This window comes from Aotus nancymaae, unplaced genomic scaffold, assembly GCF_030222135.1.
Source record: "Aotus nancymaae isolate 86718 unplaced genomic scaffold, 86718_ANA_hifiasm-v0.15.2.pri h1tg000003l, whole genome shotgun sequence".
In the NCBI taxonomy this organism is placed as follows: domain Eukaryota; kingdom Metazoa; phylum Chordata; class Mammalia; order Primates; family Aotidae; genus Aotus; species Aotus nancymaae.
This window is the reverse complement of record NW_026988414.1, coordinates 73,139,798-73,158,920: the sequence shown is the minus strand read 5'-3', so window position 1 is coordinate 73,158,920 and position 19,123 is coordinate 73,139,798. Positions and strand designations below refer to the sequence as shown.

General features: G+C 51.0%; 1 protein-coding gene across 2 annotated transcripts; it reads right to left on the bottom strand.

Moving 5' to 3' along the window:
- Positions 1 to 2,350: 2,350 nt before the first annotated feature.
- On the bottom strand, positions 2,351 to 11,638 carry LOC105720882 (golgin subfamily A member 2-like). Of its 2 annotated transcripts, XM_064382517.1 has the most exons (12): positions 11,369 to 11,638; positions 11,109 to 11,186; positions 10,099 to 10,176; positions 9,883 to 9,991; positions 9,598 to 9,688; positions 9,078 to 9,217; positions 8,674 to 8,751; positions 7,337 to 7,555; positions 7,150 to 7,252; positions 6,971 to 7,068; positions 6,765 to 6,891; positions 2,351 to 6,678 (listed from the first exon to the last, which is right to left on the bottom strand). In XM_064382517.1, exons 4-12 carry the CDS (start codon positions 9,901 to 9,903, stop codon positions 6,545 to 6,547), a joined length of 1,011 nt encoding a protein of 336 aa, XP_064238587.1. In that variant the 5' UTR covers positions 9,904 to 9,991; positions 10,099 to 10,176; positions 11,109 to 11,186; positions 11,369 to 11,638; the 3' UTR covers positions 2,351 to 6,544. The 2 variants fall into 2 exon arrangements, with proteins under 2 accessions (XP_064238587.1, XP_064238593.1); XM_064382523.1 differs by lacking the exon at positions 11,109 to 11,186.
- Between the last annotated feature and the right edge of the window lie 7,485 nt (positions 11,639 to 19,123).

Sequence of the window (19,123 nt, the reverse complement as noted above, 5' to 3'; positions counted from 1 at the left end):
GGATGCACTGACTGGGTGCCGTGGGAGAGGCCAGCGTGTTTTGGGTGGGGAGGGCTGCCGCAGCCCCCGGGCACTACCTGTGAACCTCTGGCTCCTTCCTCCTTCTTCCTCCCCTTTCCCTTCCAGCCCCTTTTCCAGGAGCCTTGCCACACCTGCACCTGCGCCCTCCCCTCCCCAGCCCTCCCCCAGCTGCTGCAGCTCGCCCCTGCTCTGTGCTTGCCTCACCAGCTCTCTAGCTTTTCTCTCTCCCGTTTTCTCTCTGCTTTCTCTGCAACTGCCCGCTGATTGGGTCAGGAAAGTCCATCCCATCCTGAGAGCCCCAGGCCCCCCTTCGACCTCTACACAGATCCCCCCTCCTGTCGGAGACCTCCCTTTCCAAGCCTGCCTGGGCGGCTGTTCTGTGACTCCCCAGCCCCAAAGGCAGCCCCCTTCATCTGTGACTTAGTCTGTTGTAGCGGTGAGGTGACATATCCAGGTGTGACCGTCCCTCTCTGTGGCATGCCCCTGCCCTGTTCTAGAAATATCTATAAATACTCACATATATATACACACCTACACGTGGCTGACCGCCTCGCCTCTGGCACTGGGAGTCAGTCACCGTGCTGTCCCTGTGGAGTCTTGTAGCCCAGCAAGAGAAAGCTGTCCCCTGACACTGCCCCTCCAAAGTGCGCCACCTCCAGTGAGCCTCCCTGTCACCCAGGCCCGCCATCCCTCCCACCCCTGCCAAGCATGGGGGTGCTGTGCAGGCAGCCCCGTGGTCTGACAGTCTCTACCAGTCTTGCTGTCCCTCGGATGAGAGTCAAACCCATTTCTGGATGACGGGGGATGTGTCCTATGTGGACTATGTTCTCTGTGGAGCTCAGGGGAGGGGAAAGGCCAAGCCATTTCCGGGGTGCTGTTGGGAGCGGTGAAAAGGCCCCACCCTTTCCAAGGGACACTGTTCCTGGAAAGCCCCTGGAGCTTAGCAGGTCTTATCCTGTGAAGCCGGCTCTGGCCACTAGGGGGAAGGAGTGCCATGAACTCAGCCTGGAGGGAGCCTGCGGGGCAGCCGGCACTCTGGAGAGACAGACAGAACAGGCCACCGGGGGCAGACAGGAGAGGGAGGCAGGGGGTGGAAGAAAGACGCCTGGGGTGGATGGAAGTCAGTGTCCTTGGGTACTGGTACCTGCCTTCCCGGCCACCGCTAGATCAGGCTTCTGAGCCTGGGGCTGTCAGGGCCCGACGTGCCATGGCAGTCCCTGTGAAATCCCGCAGGTGTCACCAGGCGGCACACAGGTAACAGGCCTGGAAGGTCCCCAACAGCCCAGCTGGACATGCTCAGACACTCTGGGGCTCCTCGTTCAGTGGCACAAACTCCAGGACCCAGTGAGGGAAACGGGAATACACCAGGCCGAGCAGTGTGACTGAATCCATTTATTCCAAAATAAAAAGCAAAATAAACAGGAGTTGCATCACCAGGGGGCCACGACCCCATCCCCGCCTCCTTCCTCTGTCCTCTGCTATCAATAAACAAGTTTCCCAGCTGCAAATAAGTATTAAATCCTCCTCCCCGTGTGCCAGCTCCAACCTCTGCTAGGTACGATACACGGGGCACCCCAGACCCCTAAAATATACAACATGTTACACAGATACAATATGTACACTGGGGAAGGGGGGTCCCCCAGCAGCCCGTGCCCTCGCCTGGTCCACAGTTAGCGCCACCGTCCTGCCTCAGCTGCCTCTCTGAATAAAAAGATGGGAGCCCTCCTGAAGGAAAAGTTGCTTTGGTGAGAGGAAGGAGGCCATGAGGCGTCCTCCAAACCAACCAACTCCAGCAGTCTCTGGCTCCCAAATAACAATCATCGTCATCCAGAAATTTCAGGACTCAGCCCTGGTCAAGGTGGCAAAGGGTCTGTTTGTCTCCCCCCATTAGACAGGGGTCTTGTCTTGCTAGGCTAATAATAAAGGCGTGACTGGGAGGGGAGGGACACGGTGGGGGCGGAGACTCCAGCCCCCCTTCTCCAGGCCTTGCTGACAGGGGCTTTTATTTATTTTTATATTTATCCCTATGAGGTTTTTTTTTAAATCTCATAACGTCCTTTTTATAAATTTTATATTTTCATAAAATTTTTCTACTTTTTATCCACAATTTTTTTTTGCCACAACTTTTCCACATTTTTTATCTGAGGACTTTTTTATCCCATAACTTTTAGTAGTTTGTGTTCTTTTAATAAACACACTTGCATAGCTATATTACAATTTTGTAAAAACAAAAACAGATTATCTCATGCCAAGTGTGCCCAGCATTTGCAGAGTCTCAATACCTTTAATACTATAGTTGTTAAGACGCACAAAATTTTAAGGCAAAAACAGCACTTTGCAGCAATTGAATAATTTATTACATTACGGGAGCGTCACAGCAGCAGTCAATAATGCCGCTTTAGACAAAAGGCTCAGGATTTCCATCTTACGTTCTGTTCACAAGTGTTCATACATTGGTAAAAGTCATTCTTAGGAAACTTGGCAAATAAAGCTTTGGACTGGAATTGGCATTTCTTTCTCTACTTTTCCTTCTCCCGGTTTCTTTTAAACTATGACATTCATATTTTAAAATGTTTTAAGTAATTTCAAAACATTAAGATAGTAGTTACATGTTTGAATAGTTATCTTGAAAATGACTCTTTAAGATAAAGTTTTGGAGAAGCTATATTATGGATAGGATAGAACTGATTTACATTTTCAAATTTTCTTAAAATCAGCTTTGGTTTCAGAACTGATTTTTATTCATTTCTGGAAAATCTATCAGGTTTAATAAAATCCTTTGAAAATGATTATCATGTATTGCACTCTTTAAATAGGTATTTTGATTCTTCCTACAGAAATTCAAATTTATTCAGTTGAACTCACATTTTAAAACTCTATTTTTTTGTAATGACCTCTGAACAGAGAGACGCTGCCATTGAGCAGGCCTCTGGTATAGCAAACGTGCTACATTCAGGAGCTGTGAATATAGCTCTAGGTGAGCCCCTGAATCAGTTCATGGTAGATTATGCTAAATAGTGAGATGTTATTGGAGGTGTGGATGAGGATGTTTGTTGTTGTAATCCTTCTTTGCACCTTATTTTAAAGAATAAATGAAACATTTTTCTGGTTGCCTTTTAAAAATTTAAAATGGAGGGGAAGAATAGCGGCAGGGCATTATTAGGTAACTTCTGACGCTTCAGTGTTATGAATTCAACACATAGACTGACAACCTAAATCAGTGGTGAAACACAATTCTTTTCCTTTTTTTTTTTTTTTTGGTAGCTGTTCAATGAAAATAAGAAGGTACAACCCAAGTTTTGTAGTCTGACTAGAGGGATTCCACTTCGAGGTCTGAAAGTAGGACTTTTACCTTAAAAACAACAACAACAAAGAAAACTATCGCACAGGATGGATAAGAAGACTGCTTAAACAGGTTTGTGTGGATCTTGTTGGTGCTGAACTATGGCATGAGCCTTATAGATTGTAAAATAGAGACAGCTGGAGCTAATGTACAGAACTAAATTTTTAAATTTTATTTGCTGTTAAATTCTGAAGTTTCAGTTATCTAAAATAAACATACACAAATATGAAAATAAAATAAAATTCTATGTTTTTGATGAACGCTAACCTTCTGACGTTGCCTTCTAAGCAAATTGAAAGCTGCCTTCTACTGAATGAGGAAGAGAACAGATACTTGGCTGAATGAAGTACTGCAAAAGACTCGCATGCACTTTGAAGAAAGACTTAAGTCCCTGCCATATGATTTCCATTCCTTTAGATTTTTTTTAGATGACAAAATACCTACACAGAGTGGTATTTCGGTTAATATAGTAAATGTATTTTCCAGACTGACATTCAGCTGAAATATGCCTGTATGTGATTCACTCCACAGGTACCTGATGAACACATTATTGTCAGATTGGGTACAGATGCTAAGCACTATCTGAAGGTCATTCCTAGTCATTTATATTTCTTAGGGTAAAAGTGAAGTGATTTGAACTATCAAAAGACCTTTGAAATAATTTATCAATGTGTTAGATAAACCCAGTTTCAGAATGATCAAGAAAAACTGTTCGACCAAATAACGCGGCTGATTAACAGCGGTACGATTTCTAGCCCGGGGGCTGAAAATGGACTTAGAGTAACTGTCTTTAAACTGAACTCAAAGAATGCAAAAGCGGCAAGTTCAGAAAATGAAACACAGGAACAGAACCTTAAGTCCATTTTAAACCCCCGGGCTAGAAATCGTACCACTGTTACTTAGCCGCATTATTTGGTCTGACATTTTTCCTTGATCATTCTGAAACTGGGTTTATCTGATACATTGACAAATTCCTACAATATGGAAGAGTCAGTTCAAGTCACCAGGACCCAATATTTGTACTCTTTCAGGGAATGCAGGCAAATGTGTTAATCCATCTGTAAATTGTATTAGTGCTCTCCTATTAATGTCATATTTATGAAAGTATCATGAGGATGCCAAATGCTAAACATGGAGATGGTCAGTGACTAAAAATCTCCACTTCAGGGAGCACACATACAGATCTCCCTCCATCCTAACAATGGGACGTATTCTGGCACAGACATTAGAACTTCACGAAGTTTCAACTGTTGATTCTGTCCCAAGCATCACAAAGTTATGATTTAGGCAATGTCTGACTGAAAGAATTCATTCATAATGTAGAGGCACATTAACATAAATCTTGCACAAAATATGCCTCTAACTGAAATCGAAAGGTATAAAAACATATTTCACTCTTGGTAAAGACTCGGTGAGGAAATAGAACTCTGTGATTGTACAGACACTTTTGCTGATAATACTTTGACATTCACAAACAGTAGATGGCTATGCAGTCTATAAACATTTTAAGTTGCATAAACTTCTTGATTTTCAAATATAGTACGATTCTGTCTACTGAAACTCCTTTTTGTTTCAGCCAAGTACTCTCACATATATTAGTTTATAATAATGTTTGTGATTATTATTTTTTGTTTGTGATTGTTGTTTAAAGTCCTTCTATTCAAGAAAAAGAAGGCAATTCCTATGTCAGAGTAACCAAGGTGGTTGAAGAATAGGTATTAGCCAGAGAAGTCTGGATGGTCAAATCAATCTTCTAGCCTCAAAGAAGCTCCATGAACAGAGAGGGATGCCAGGTGTCACACGGCTTTCCTGCACTCCAATTCATTCTTGACTAGAACCTGTATGTCTGTTCCAGGGACATTTAAATATTTTTAAATTTTTTATTAAAATTTTTATTTTTTTTCTGGACATTTAAGCTCTTAAAGGATTTCTTTTTGTTGTTGTTGTTGATGTTTTATAATAATGGGCATTTTATCAGCAACTTGCTATGTGAACTGTAATAAATAGCAATTATTAAATCTGTGAAATGATACAAAAGGATAATCTCATCCGTGGTCTCTTTCTGTGTGCAAGGCACTATACCAAGTGTCCTAAAACATTAACTGTTCATTCATCAATATTTAGTGCCCATCCATTCTATGATACAAAGTTCCATTCCTTTATATATATATATGATTTTTTATTGCACTTTATCTTAAAGGGTTTCTTATGATCTTTACTGAATACATTAAGAAGAATGCCAACCAGTGCCCTTTTGTGTACTGAGACTTGGAGTCATGTGATTAAAACAGGTAACATGAACTCTGACTTTACAATGTATTATAGCTATAAATGCTCTGAGCTAGGAGAGGTTTTCCACATCCACAGTCAAAGATGGGAGCCTTTTATTCCTCAGAAATCATCTCTTTTTAGGTCATAAAAAAGAGTACAGCTGCCACAGCTCATGATGCAGTATCTTCATAAGCCCAGAGCACAGAAAAACCCTAAAAGAACTACCATAGCACGGCGCTCATTCTCGGCACGGGAACCAATGAAATACTCTATTCTGCACATACCTGCCACAGCAGGCCACTTTCTTCTTCTGTGAGATTTTAAAAGCTCAGGAAAATGTTATTACTACCATTTGCAATGCACAGAAATTGGAAGAAAGGCTGTTTCCACTTCTCGGCTTTTCAACAACTCTAAACGTCAGTACTCATCGTGGCATCTTACAAAGTAATAAACAGTGTGCACGTGAGGGCAAAGCACATATTGAGCTAATTAAGTGCTTACTGTAATTAGGATTCGATCAAATATCATAGCAGAACATAAGCAAATTGTATCTGAATTCCATAATGAATATACGTGCTGCAATAACATTAGAAAACCATGGCAGCCTATTCCAAACCAGCGAGAATAGTTTTGTGCCAATAGTGGGTCTTTGTGTGTTTGAACTCCCACCATGTAAGGGCAAACTCGATAGGCATGCTAATGACCTACGATTATCAAATTAAAAATGAAAAATGCTAAAGGATGCCAGAGTGAACATCAGTGAAAGCCACACGAAGACCCACTCTCCTTTAACTTTAAGTAACATGTGAAGATTAAGCCTATAACTTTGTTCATTTGTAAATTTCTTGGCCAGCTCTTAGCTGATGGTGATGTTTGCTTCCTCCTTCACAGCATCCCGGTGAAAGCATACTATAGAGGGATTGCTGCCCAAGGGTCGGCGTCGCTGGCCGTCCCGCAGCTCACAAAGCCATGCGCCATCTGCTGTGCAGTGGGGTTGTGGTGTACCCTCCCTCCTGCAGGCTCCAGGCTCACCTCATAAAATCCTTTGGAGAGAGGGAGGTGGGGATCTGAGCACAGTGCCAGCCTCCCCTGCTCCTGCCTGCCCACCCCGCCTGAGGGCTCTACTCACCACCCTTGTCAGCAGCACCAAGCTCCTGGGGGGCTGAGGATCCTGGAGTGGGCTTGTTAGCAGGGTTCTGGGGCTCCTGGCCGATCAGGAGCTGAAACACTGGCTCCAGCCAATCCAGCAGCTTCACCTGGAGGGAGGGGTGCCGGCACCCACGCTCACGCCCACCCCCATCCCCCTCACCCCCAAAGGGACGTTGCATGCCTTACCCTCGTTCCCTCCCGGATAATCACAGTAACGTCCTCCTTCTCCTGGTGCTGGGAGTTTGGCGCTGCCCTCTGGCCCTGAGGTGGTTTGATAGACTTTCCTGCGGGAGGACAGGCTCAGAGGCTGGGGCCCCTCCCACCACCCTGCAGCTCCCCCTGCCCTGACCTGGTCTCCTGCTCACTTATCACGTCTCTCTCTCCAGAGAGCTGGATGAATCCGAGTTGTAGTTTTTCCACCCGCTTCTTCAGGTCCGAATTCCCCTTGACAATGTTCATCACATCTTTCTGGAGCCAAAATAATGGGGTCACATCTCGGCAGTGACGAGCTTCAGCCCCACCCTTCTTGGCCCCCTGCCAGGACTCACTCACCTGCAGCTTGTCGATGGTCCCCTGCAGGGCCCGCTGGGTCTCCCCACACCCACATTCGCTCCCAGTCCCTGTGGCCCGGGCCGCTGCCTCTGGCTCCTTCAGGGCTGAGGCCACCGGGTGAGCCAGGTGCTGGCAGCACACCTGTTTTCTCTGGAGCTGCTCACAGGGCCGTGCCTGCTCCTCCTGGGCACTGGCTCCAGCAGTGTTCAGATACGGCACCTGAAGGCAAACGGTGAGGGTTCTTGTAGGGGCATACGCAGGGCAGACAGGGCAGGGAGGCGGAGCGCAGCCCCTTCCCTCGGAGCCTCAGAGAGTGCACCTGTCGGTCACAATGGTGTCTGACCACCGGCTCCCGGAAGGGGTGAGGGTCCGGAGGAATCAGAAGGCAGAGAAAGCAAGAGCGTAAGGGGGTCTGGGAGGGACCACAGAGGAAGGTGGCCTGCCCAGGCGCCCGGCCCCCGACTCCAGCCTAAGAGACTGCCTCCCTTGTCTAGAACCCCATGCCTCCTTCCCCAGCCTCGAATCTCACGTCCTTCCTTCCACCATTTAAACTGTAGGCCACAGACTGGTGGACGAGCAGAGGGAGCCAACCACCATCTGCCAAGTGTGCTACATGCCTAATGCTTTCCACACAGCATCTCATTTAATCCTCAGCACCCGCGCAAGGAAAATGCTAACTGCCTTTGGAAGTTAAAGAAACAGAGAGTAGAGATGCAAAGTAGTCGAATGGTGACCAGCGGAATCAAGGCCGGAATCCAGTTGGATCTAAGGAGACTTTCAATTCGATTTGCTTTGTTTCGAGACAGAATGTCACTCTGTGGCCCAGGCTGGAGAGTCGTGGTGCAAACTCAGTTCACCTCAACCTCCAGCTCCAGGGTTCAAGTGACGCTCATGCCGCAGCCCCCTGAGTAGCTGGGATTACTGGTGTGCACCACCACACCCAGCTTTGCTGTTGTGGTTGTTGTTGTAATTTTAGTAGAGATGAGGCTTCGCCATGTTGGCCAGGCTGATCTCAAACTCCTGCCTCAGCCTCCCAAAGTGCTGGGATTACAGGTGTGAGCCACCGCACCCAGCATGAAGAGCCTCTCACACCACTGTCTCTTGCCCTAAGACTGGGGGGCTCCATGCCTCTAGCTGGGATGATGTCCAGACCTGGGAGGAGCCCAGGGCTACCCACCTCTAAAAGTCAGAGGGCAGGAAGCAAGAAATGGTCACAGGACTGCCCTGGAGGGTGTGGGGTCACCTGCCCCCGGGGTAGAGCTGCCTGTGGCCTTGCACCTCCCCTCCCCAGAGGCCGGTGCCTGCCTCCCAGCCCTCCTGGATGGGGCAGAGGTTACCGTCTCCTGTTCATCAAGCTTCTCCTGCAGCTCCTTTCCTTCCTGCTCCAAATGCAGTACGCTCCTGTTCTCATTGTCCTAGACAGAGAGAAGCAATCAGCGGCCACCCACTGCAGCTGGAGAGCCCAGAACCTGGTGTCTGCCTCCCATGGCACCGGGAAGGGTGGAGGCAGGTTAGAAAAATTATCTCCTTTCTCCCACAGCCATCAGAGCAGGGCTGTGGCTCACAGGTGCCTTTAGAAGCCCCATTTCATACACTCCCCCATTTTATAGGTGGGAAAACAAAGGCCTGGAGGGCTGGGGAGGAGGGCAGGCTCCCCAGGTGGACAATGCACCAGCTCCTCCTCCTGCTCCTGGAGCCCCTCCTGCTCAAGAAGCCTCTCCTCCTGTTCTCTCAGCCTCACCTCCTGCTCCCAGAGCCTCATTTTCGCCTCCTGCAGTCTCTCCTGTTCCCGTAGCTCGTCTCTCAGGTACTTCATTTCAGTTTTTAGGGTTTTCTCCAAGTCAGAGGGCCCTGCTGGGGTCTTCACGATTGGGGGTTCAGCTGAGAAAGGAAGCAGACAATAAGGGCCTCTGGATTCTCAATAAAAAAAACAAAAACCACTCTTCTTGGTGCACAGCTCCTCTGAAGCTCCCCAAACCTGGCCTCACTGCTAATGATTCCTTGCACCCAAATGGTAGCCAGTCTTCCAAGCCACTTTCAGATAGAGAGCACTGTGGGTGGCTGACAACGGGCACCCCTCCGTCTTTGCTGATGGGGACACTGAGGCTCACGGAGATTACAAGACTTGCCGTCTCCTGACACAGACCTCTTTCCCTCTGCCTCAAAGCCCTTTCAGCCACCCACCTCCCTGGGGCATTCTAAGCCACCCCACAGCCCTCTGATGCCAGTCCTGCTCCTGGGCCACGGCAGCCCCATCTTACCCAGATGGTTTTGTAGGTGGGCAAGGCTCCCCTTCAGCTCCTCGATTTTAATTGCATCCTGCTTTTTCTCCATTTTCAATATTTCTTCAATCTGCCCAAAGCACAGGGGGAAAGGGCCCTGGAGAGAGGGGCTGGTGGCTGGACAGGCTGCCATCTCCCTCTCCACCCCCAGCTCCACAAAGCCCAGTCCCGTGACCACCCCTGGCTGGACTATTCTTATTTTACAGATGCCCAGAAAGATCCAGTGAGCTATCTAAGGTGGGGGGCTGAAGGGTCAGCTCTCACTTCTCCTGCCATTTGGAGCATTTTCTGCTGCCACTGCGCCCTCTCTGTTTTGAGTTGTTGAGCGTATGTGTCTCTTTCTAGCTGAACTTAATTTAAGACACTTCATCACCTGCAAGAAGTGACCCAGAAGTTAGGAAGGGCTGTCACTGCTCCTCCCCTGCTCCTGGCCACCTGGGGTCATCTTCCTTCCACATCCCTCCCTCTGCAAAGTCTCACCTCTGCCGCCTGTGCTCCTAGCAGTTCCCACTGCTGTAGTAACTTCTGCTCAAGGACTGCTTCACGGCGGCTCGAAGGCTGGATGGTGAAGAATGAGAAGCTTCAATCTGGGGAGTCTGGGCCATTCCACACCATGCCCCTTAAAAGGGCTAGGGCTGGGCTTCATACACAGCTCGGTCAGTAAAGATCAAGGCCCACGGTCTGGTTTTTAAAAGAACTCAGTGAAGTTGGAAGGGACAGGCAAAGAGATCACATTTACAGCTGGCTAACAGAGGCCCAGAGAGATCGGATCATATTCTATTGTTATTCCTGTTATTACTACCACTGTTGGAACCTTTATTGGGTGCGTCACCAGGCAGCGTGCTAACAATCCCATTCAACCTCACAACCACCACGTGAGGCAGTTGCTACGATTGCCTCTACTGTGCAGATGGAAAACATGGAGTATTAGAGGCTAAGTGGTTGCCTAAGATCACTTAGACAGAGCTGGGATTTGAACACCCAGGTCCATCTGATTCTCTAAGTCCATTTTTTTCCTGCTGGGGGTGGGGGCGCAGATAGGAAGGGGGAAATTAATCTTCTGCTCACTTTTTGAAAGGATGACACATTTGCATAGTCCAAAACTGAGAAGGTACAGAAGGGAAGTATCTCCCAGCCACCTGTGCTCTCTCCTGAGTTTTTTACAAATCCTTGCAGATATGTCTTATGTATATTATCATAGTATGTACACACACACACACACACACACACACACACGTTTCCTCTCTCTACACAAATGGTAACATACTAAAACTACCCTTCTGTACCTTCATAGTCCAAGTACCCAGTCCCCCATGTAGGACTTGGCCAAGGCCACAGCCAGGTAAGGGCAGGGCGGGCATTTGGCCTCTGAGCTCTGCATCCAGTGCTGGCACCCCATAGCACCCTCCAACTCACCCACAGCAGCCCCAAGGGGAAACTGGAGCCCAGGATTGGCAGCGTGGAATCAGGGGACCCCACTGGACTCTTACCAATAAGTTGATGGTGTTATTCAGTTCACTGGTTGTGACAGAGCTCGAGTCCAGGGCTATTTGTAGTTGGCATGCGCTCTGAGGCACATGCAGAGAGGAGGAGTTGGGGGAGGATTGGGGGAGAGGTAGAGAGAACAATCATTAGGGTTGGGGTGTGTGGGGGCTGCCTCATCTGGCAGAGGGGCACCCAGCCACCACTGTGGGAGGAGGGTGGAGGGCTAGCCTGCAGGGTCACTGTACCTCAGCTCAGGGCCTCTTACCTCTGGATCTTTCAAGGTGACACATGGCGCTGGGCCCTCCTTGTGACCACCTGCTGCTGACTACAAGAGATGAGAGTGCACATGGAGATGTTCTGTCCCCCTCAGTGTCCAAGCCTCTGACTTCCTTTCTTCCCCATCAGCTGGCAGCATTTTCTGTTCTGCCTCTCTCGGACCCTTTGTCCCATAACTGCTTTGTGCCAGCTCCTCTCATGGTTCTTATCTCCCACCATCCCAGCCTGAGGCCCTTTCAGTGACTCTCAAAGGGACAGCCTGACAGCAAATGGCTGTTCTCAATGGGCTGGCTTCCCCTTGAGACTGAGGATGAGGAAAACCAAACAGCAAGGACCATTTCCTGGGTGTCCTGGGTGTTTACAGCGGGCCACGTACTAGGGATTGACAAAAAAGCAACAGCAATAACGAATCTCATTTCACCTTCACAAATGGAAGTCAGTCAATACCATCTCTATTTTACAGATGTGAAAGGAGAGGCCCAAAAAGCTCCAGCAACTTGCCCTAAATCATATCCCTAGCAGATGGAGAGGCAGGATTCAAACCCAGAATTCCTAACCAGTACCCGGAAGTTCTTCCACAATCTTAACAATGACCCTCTGCTGCCCCGTGGGCCCCTTTTCCCCAGAAGCCTGGCCAGCCAAGACTCACATGGCATGGTGACTGGCAAGAATCAGAAGCAGCTGTCTCACGGCTACTGTTGTTTCTTTTATTTCATCTTCTCACTCATGATGGAACAGCAGGGCTGTTTCTCTGTTGAAATTCTTTTAACTGTGGGAAAAAGAAGCAGTAATACTCATGAGAACTATGAACCCCTACAGTCACAACCTACTTTACAGTTTTTACAAAATACCGTTATAGACCATCTGATTTAATGCCACCACCAACTCTATAAGGTGTTGTCACAATCACTTAGTGACTGAGAGGGACTGATATCATGGCAAAATTTTAAAAATAAATTAAAAAGAAAGAAAAGGGAAAGATAAAGCAATACTAGAACTTAAACTCATTCCTCTGACTCCAAGCTCCGGAGTTTTGCCACGAATCAGCAACTGCCAGAGACCAAAACCACAGGCAGAGATAGAAAAGTCAACATGAAGTAGGCAGGAACTGTACACCGTGTGGTTTAGAGTCACACAGCCTCACATGTCTGTTAGTGTTAAGAAGAGTACCAGTACCTCTCACACTTCTATATCAATGTGTCCTCCTGGCAGAAGGCAGCCTTTCTGTTAAACCTGGGAATTCATCAGAAAGAGGACAACCCAAGTCTCATTTCAGAGAGAAGTCTGGTATACTCTTAGAAACCTATGTGACTGTCATCCATAAGTACATTAAAGTTTTTGCTGTCTCAAGAGACTCAAGGGAAACTGATGCTTCAGAAAGATGTCCCATGTTTATCCCATGGCATTCCTAGGGAGACAGTGACATCACTACATTCCACTCCTCCTAGGAAAGGGGACCACATCAAGGAGATGCCTGAGTCACTGCTCCATGATGGGGGAGGGGGATGCAGGGCTGGGACCCAGGTCCTTGGAGACACCAGCCCAAAGAGCACAGGGAGGTCGCGCTGGGGGAGCAGGAGGGGAGGGCAGAGTCTGCAGCAGGGATTCCCAGGAATCACCAGCCCAAAGTCACCCAGAAATGACTGGTGAGGGCGGGGGCTGGGAGACCCAGGTCCTTAGAGACATGAGCCCACAGAGCCCAGGGAGCTCAGACATGGAGCAGGAAAAGGTGAGGCCCAAGTAGGGAGCGGGGAGCCTCAGGAGTTGCACATCCAAAGTCACCCTGGGGTGATTGGCAAGGGCAGGGGCTGGGCTCCTTGCTGAAGGGGTGGGACTCACTGAAAAGACGTTGGTAGGGGGAGGCCAGAGGCACCGTGGTTGGAGGCCCACCCAGTCTGGTGTGTCTCAGAAGTGTAATGGACTCTGGCAGCGGTCTTGCCGTCGGAGGGGATCTGTGTGCATGTTACCTTTTTCCTAGTCGAGGCTAATTTCATCTTGAGAGTTTCTTCTGACATCGCCATGGTGCGGTGGGGAGGGAGGTGGGGTTGGGGCCACATCAGCACAATTCAAGGGAGCAGTGGTAAGCAGCTCCACTCCCCTACCAGACAGCTGTGTTGACTGAGCCAGAGGAGGCGTAACCAGGGCTCCACTAGAATGTAGAACGGAGCGTGGCCTTCATGCTGCAATCCCATTGGTCATGAGAAAGATGAAAGGGAAAGGAGGCGTGGCCAGGCAGCTCCAGAGGGACCTGTGGCGCCCCAAGGAAAGCGTTCCCTGCAACTCCTGTCCCCGCCCACTCTAAGAAAGGGGAGGGCCACCCACTCCGGGAGAGAGGAGGGGCCGGCTTTTGCTTTTCTTGGTTTTTTATTTTTTTATTTATTTTTTTTTTCGAGATGGAGTTTCGCTCTTGTTACCCAGGCTGGAGTGCAATGGCGCGATCTCAGTTCATCGCAACCTCCGCCTCCTGGGTTCAAGCAATTCTCCTGCCTCAGCCTCCCGAGTAGCTGGGACCATAGGCGTGCGCCACCATGCCCAGCTAATTTTTGTATTTTTTAGTAGAGACGGGGTTTCACCTTGTTGACCAGGCTGGTCTCGATCTCTTGACCTCGTGATCCACCCGCCTCGGCCTCCCAAAGTGCTGGGATTATAGGCGTGAGCCACTGCGCCCGGCCCGGCTTTTGCTTTTCAACCTTTAAATGTACCAAAGCATGAAGCCCTATGTTTGAAGAGGTGACCTTATGGGGAGATGACAGTGTGAGAAACAATCCTGCCTAGGCCGAGGCCTCATGGAGCCCAGGGTTCCCTAGGGCCAGGAGAGCACTGGAGCGCACGCTGACACCACTGGAAACCTGAAATCCACACCTGCAGATCATGAAGGGGGTTCAGCCTCCAATGCACCTGCAGCCAGGTGAGACAGGCACAGGTGAGCGCCAAGCAGATCTCCTGCCTGACCTTCCTCTCCTGCCTCCCCCAAGCAGAGGAGAAGTGACAGCTGCCCATCAGCCCATTGCCTAGATTGAAGCCACTGAATCTGGGTCCCAACAGGCCTGGCCCAAGGCAGTCATGTCTCTGGTGAGAACCTGGTAGATAGATGTGATGTTCCCAAGTGGCTCTATAAACCTTATTGTGGATAATCAGTGAAATGGGCAAGACCATCATGCTCAGCCAAGAGCCTGGCAGGCACGAGGGAAACCAGGGGCAGACAAAAGTCAGTTTGGTTCCAGGCCTGGCCCTGGAAGGATGCTGTACTGGGGGCAGCCACAGTGAAGGGGAATGGATGGCCATGGGCTGCGTGGCCAAGGCTGTCAGCTCCTGCAGCACCTGCGGAACATTCACCCAGGCCTGGCTCTGCACTCATGCTTCTGCCTGGAGCCACAGGTGCCTGGACAGCAGCCTGAAGTATGGATGGTGGAAGGAAAGGCACTTGTGGCCACATGTGGGCACCTAAGCATGGGACAGAGGGGCATCGTGCCCCAAAGAGACCATACAGGCCAATAACTTAAGCAGACGTGACACCATCAAGAAACCTCCTTGTCCTGGGTCATATCAATTAAGTCAGAGCCTGTCCTGACCCTGAAGCTGCAGCTCAGTCTAGTTGAGACTCACAAACAGACATCAGTGCACGGCAGGAGGCCTGGCCCAGCCTGCGACGTCCAGCAAAGGTGTGTGCTGGACAAGAATCTCTGAAGATGAATCCAGGACAAGGACAGCTGTGCCTGGGCAGGGAGTGGGGGAAATGCTCAGGGGGCAGAAGGCCTGAGGACCCTTAACTAGGTGAGATGCCAGGTCAGCACGTGCAGAAGAGAAGGTGACATGGCAGCAGCTGTCTGAGGCCAGGCTATAAACCTAGGGGCCGCCTTGTCTAGCCTAAACCATGCTGCTGCCCAGTCACCATCCTTCAAACGCCAGAGGCAGGGCTGGGAGGGCCCCCAGACCCCTCGTCCCTCCCGCCCCAAGCAGGTTCTCATGCCTCACCAGAAGGAAAGTGAAATTTTCTATGGGTCACAGCTGGCCAGGTTCTCTGTCACCTGGGGCAGGGGGAGCTGCAGCTGGGTGAGGAAGAACCCAGGTACCAGAGCTAGAAGGGCTTTGGGAAAGCCTAGAACAGGGCCAGGACCTGAGCTCTGCCTGGCTATGGTGACTCTGAGCCAGGCAACCCTACGATAGTCTCAGTCTGTCACTCTGTCTCATGGGGGATGTCAGCATTATTACCTTTGGAGTCAAAGTAGGTAAGCCAGGGAAATCAGCATTCCCAGTGTGAAGCCCGGGCAGCCGAGGCCCTTGCCCTTCAGGTTACAGGCATCTGGGTCCTGGTCTAGATCCTCACATGCCATCCAGAGACCCAACCCTAGGGACAATTCCTCCCAGCTGGTAGCAGTGACTCGATTCTTGTACTCCCACCAAAAGCTCTGAAAGGAGGGGCCTGTGAGTGGGGGAAAGACTCTTCAGGAAAAGGTTCTCAGTGGCAGGGAAGGTTTGAGCTGGGCCTTAGGGTAGCCAAAGGGGTAGGTGACAGGCCCCCTCACAAAGCCTGCCAGGGAACACAGGAGGGCTACATGTGTAGTGTTGGGAATGTTTTGGAAGATAGCAGACAGCCTCCCACTCACCATTGGAGCTGAATCAGGTCAGGTCCACACACCAGAAGCTGGTATCCACACACGGGTGCACTTTGTTTCTTGTTTTAGAGACAGGGTCTTGCTCTGTTGCCCGGGCTGGAGTACAGTGGTGCAATCATAGCTCACTGCAGCCTTGACCTCCTGGGTTCATGCGGTCCTCCCAGCTCAGCCTCCTGAGTAGCTGGGACTACAGGCACATGCCACCATGCCTAATTTTATTTTTTTGTAGAGACAGGGTCTTGCTATGTTGTGCAGGCTGGTCCCAAGCGATCTTTCCACCTCAGCCTCCCAAAACACTGGGATTACAGGGACAAGCCAGCGCTCCTGGTTCTGCTGCTGCATTTTGGCTGCCTTGGTGCACAGAAGGCATGAGCTGGGGGGCAGAATCTGCTCCTGGACCTTTCCCAGGCCTGCACCCAGACTGACCCCTGGGCTGCAGGAGGCAGGTGTGGAGAAAACGCAGCAAGCAGAGCCGGCTAGCCAGTGATGGAGACCCAGGCTGGGACTAGGAGACGGGGCTCCAACCCTCAGCCTAGTGGCCCTGCCAACCCCTTGAAAGAAAGAAATAAATGACCTAGTCTCAGGTATTCCTCTGGAGCAATGCAAAACGGACTGATACAGCCTACACGCTTGGTGTCCACTGGACCTGACCACTCGGGGAAGGGCTGCTCTTGACTCTGCCATTAACATCCAGACTACGACAGAGTTGTTCCCCTGCTCCGCCTCAGTTTACCTCTCTCAGCCGAGCAGAGTAGGGATAATTGCTTCTCATGTGGGCCACGGGACAAAACAAAGCCATGAGACCCACAGGAAGGTAGGTGGGCCGTGTCCAAGGGAAGACAGATCTGGGGAAGTATTTTATGTACTCAGGGTGGCAGAGGGACATGGAGAAGATGCCTCCTTTGTGGGCAAAAGAGAAAAGAAGATAAGCAGAGAGGCGCTGGACACCTGCTTCACCCCAACCTCCCCCACCCCACACCAGGCCCATTCCCACACAGCCCCCAACTCAGGAGGCACCGTTCTCCTTAGGGTCGGCGGGACTTCCCGGCTGAGCTGGGGAAGCTGACAGTCTGGATTCATCAGGGGCTCTGGTGTGCTCCCCCTCCAGTCTCATCCCTAGCCTCAAGTTCCTCCACCCAACCCTCTGCAACACTGGGTGTGGGGCTCACCTGTACAGTTCCATGTGTACACTGGGTGTGGGGCTCACCTGTACAGTTCCATGTGCACACTGGGTGTGGGGCTCACCTGTACAGTTCCATCTGCACACTGGGTGTGGGGCTCACCTGTACAGTTCCATCTGCACACTGGGTGTGGGGCTCACCTGTACAGTTCCATCTGCACACTGGGTGTGGGGCTCACCTGTACCGTTCCATGTGCACACTGGGTGTGGGGCTCACCTGTACAGTTCCATCTGCACACTGGGTGTGGGGCTCACATGTACAGTTCCATGTGTACACTGGGTGTGGGGCTCACCTGTACCGTTCCATGTGCACACTGGGTGTGGGGCTCACCTGTACAGTTCCATCTGCACACTGGGTGTGGGTCTCACCTGTACAGTTCCATGTGCACACTGGGTGTGGGGCTCACCTGTACAGTTCCATCTGCACACTGGGTGTGGGGCTCACCTGTACAGTTCCATCTGCACACTGGGTGTGGGGCTCACCTGTACAGTTCCATCTGCACACTGGGTGTGGGTCTCACCTGTACAGTTCCATCTGCACACTGGGTGTGGGGCTCACCTGTACAGTTCCATCTGCACACTGGGTGTGGGGCTCACCTGTACAGTTCCATGTGTACACTGGGTGTGGGACTCACCTGTACAGTTCCATCTGTACACTGGGTGTGGTGCGGGGATGGGACTCTGGGGAGCTCTGACACTCAGTGATCCTATGACCCTGTTCAGTTTCCCCACTGGCTCACCGTCCCTGCTGCACAGTCTCACCAGCTCTATAGAACTGGGCTTGTGCCTCAGCTGAGTTGCCTAGCGGCCTTGGTGGAGCTAATGATGCACAGAACGGGGTGAGGGCAAGGGAACAGGGTCCTGCTCTCCCTGCCACACCCAGCAGCATCTCTGCCTCCCAGCCCCTACGAGCCCAGGTCTGCCAAGGAGCCTGAATCTGCGATGTGGACTCCACCAGAGGCTGACAGGTGAGCTCAGGGACAGGCTGGGGTGGAGCTGGGACAGCCCGCTCCAGGGATGAGAGATCAGTCTGGAGGTGGGACCTCTCAGGCAGAGTTCTTGGCTCTGGTCCCCCATTGCCATGTGGACTGAGCTCTCTGGGACCACACTGGGCCCTTGTTTCCAGGAGCTGGAGGAGCTGAGACAGGGGCCATGTGGAGAAGGGAAGGCAGGGCCTGGGCCGGGGAGCAGGGGATGGAGTAGGGAGCCTGGCTTGTGGATCCAATGATTCAGGATGGGGGCTCTCCACTGAGCACCGAGGGCTCAGCGTAGACTTATCTCAGGCCTGGAACTCCAGCTGCCCTGACCTCAAATAACCTCAGTGTGGCCCTGAGAGGGGACGAGGTGTCACTCCTCGACAGGGTGGACTCACCAACTGATGTGATGAAACAAGTGTGTTAGGGACCAAGGCTTTGTGGGCTCAGCCCTGTGCTGGACGTGGAGATGGAGGGCGACGTGAGCTCCTGGGCTGTGCAGTACTATCTGTACAGGGAGTGCTGTGGGACTCAGGGGTAAAAGGAAAGAGGGAATTGCAGGATCTGGGGTTCAGGGCAAGTGTTGGGCCTTCAGTCACCCATGCAGCTTGAAGGGGAAGGTGCACCCTCTTGCTCTGTCCCCTGGTGCTGTTCCGTCAGCACTGCACCTGATGCTGCCATGGTGACCTCTTCTTTGTGGCGAAGCACAGTCCCCAGGAAGGTCCCTGTGAGGCTAGAGCTCTGAATCCAAGGGGGAGCGAAGTTCTTGGGGAGGCCCCAGATCAAGACACGTGCCAGCCCCACCCTCCTCCATCCCAGACTTGTTTGCAGGAGGTGGGCTTAGAGCTGGCCAAGATGCGGAATGAGCTCGAGAAGGTCTGCAATGTGCTGGAAGCTCGAGACCCAAGAGCTGAGAGCTCAGCAGCTGGCCCTGGAGGCTGCCCAGGACCAGGCACTCAGCAGCTGCCCCCCCA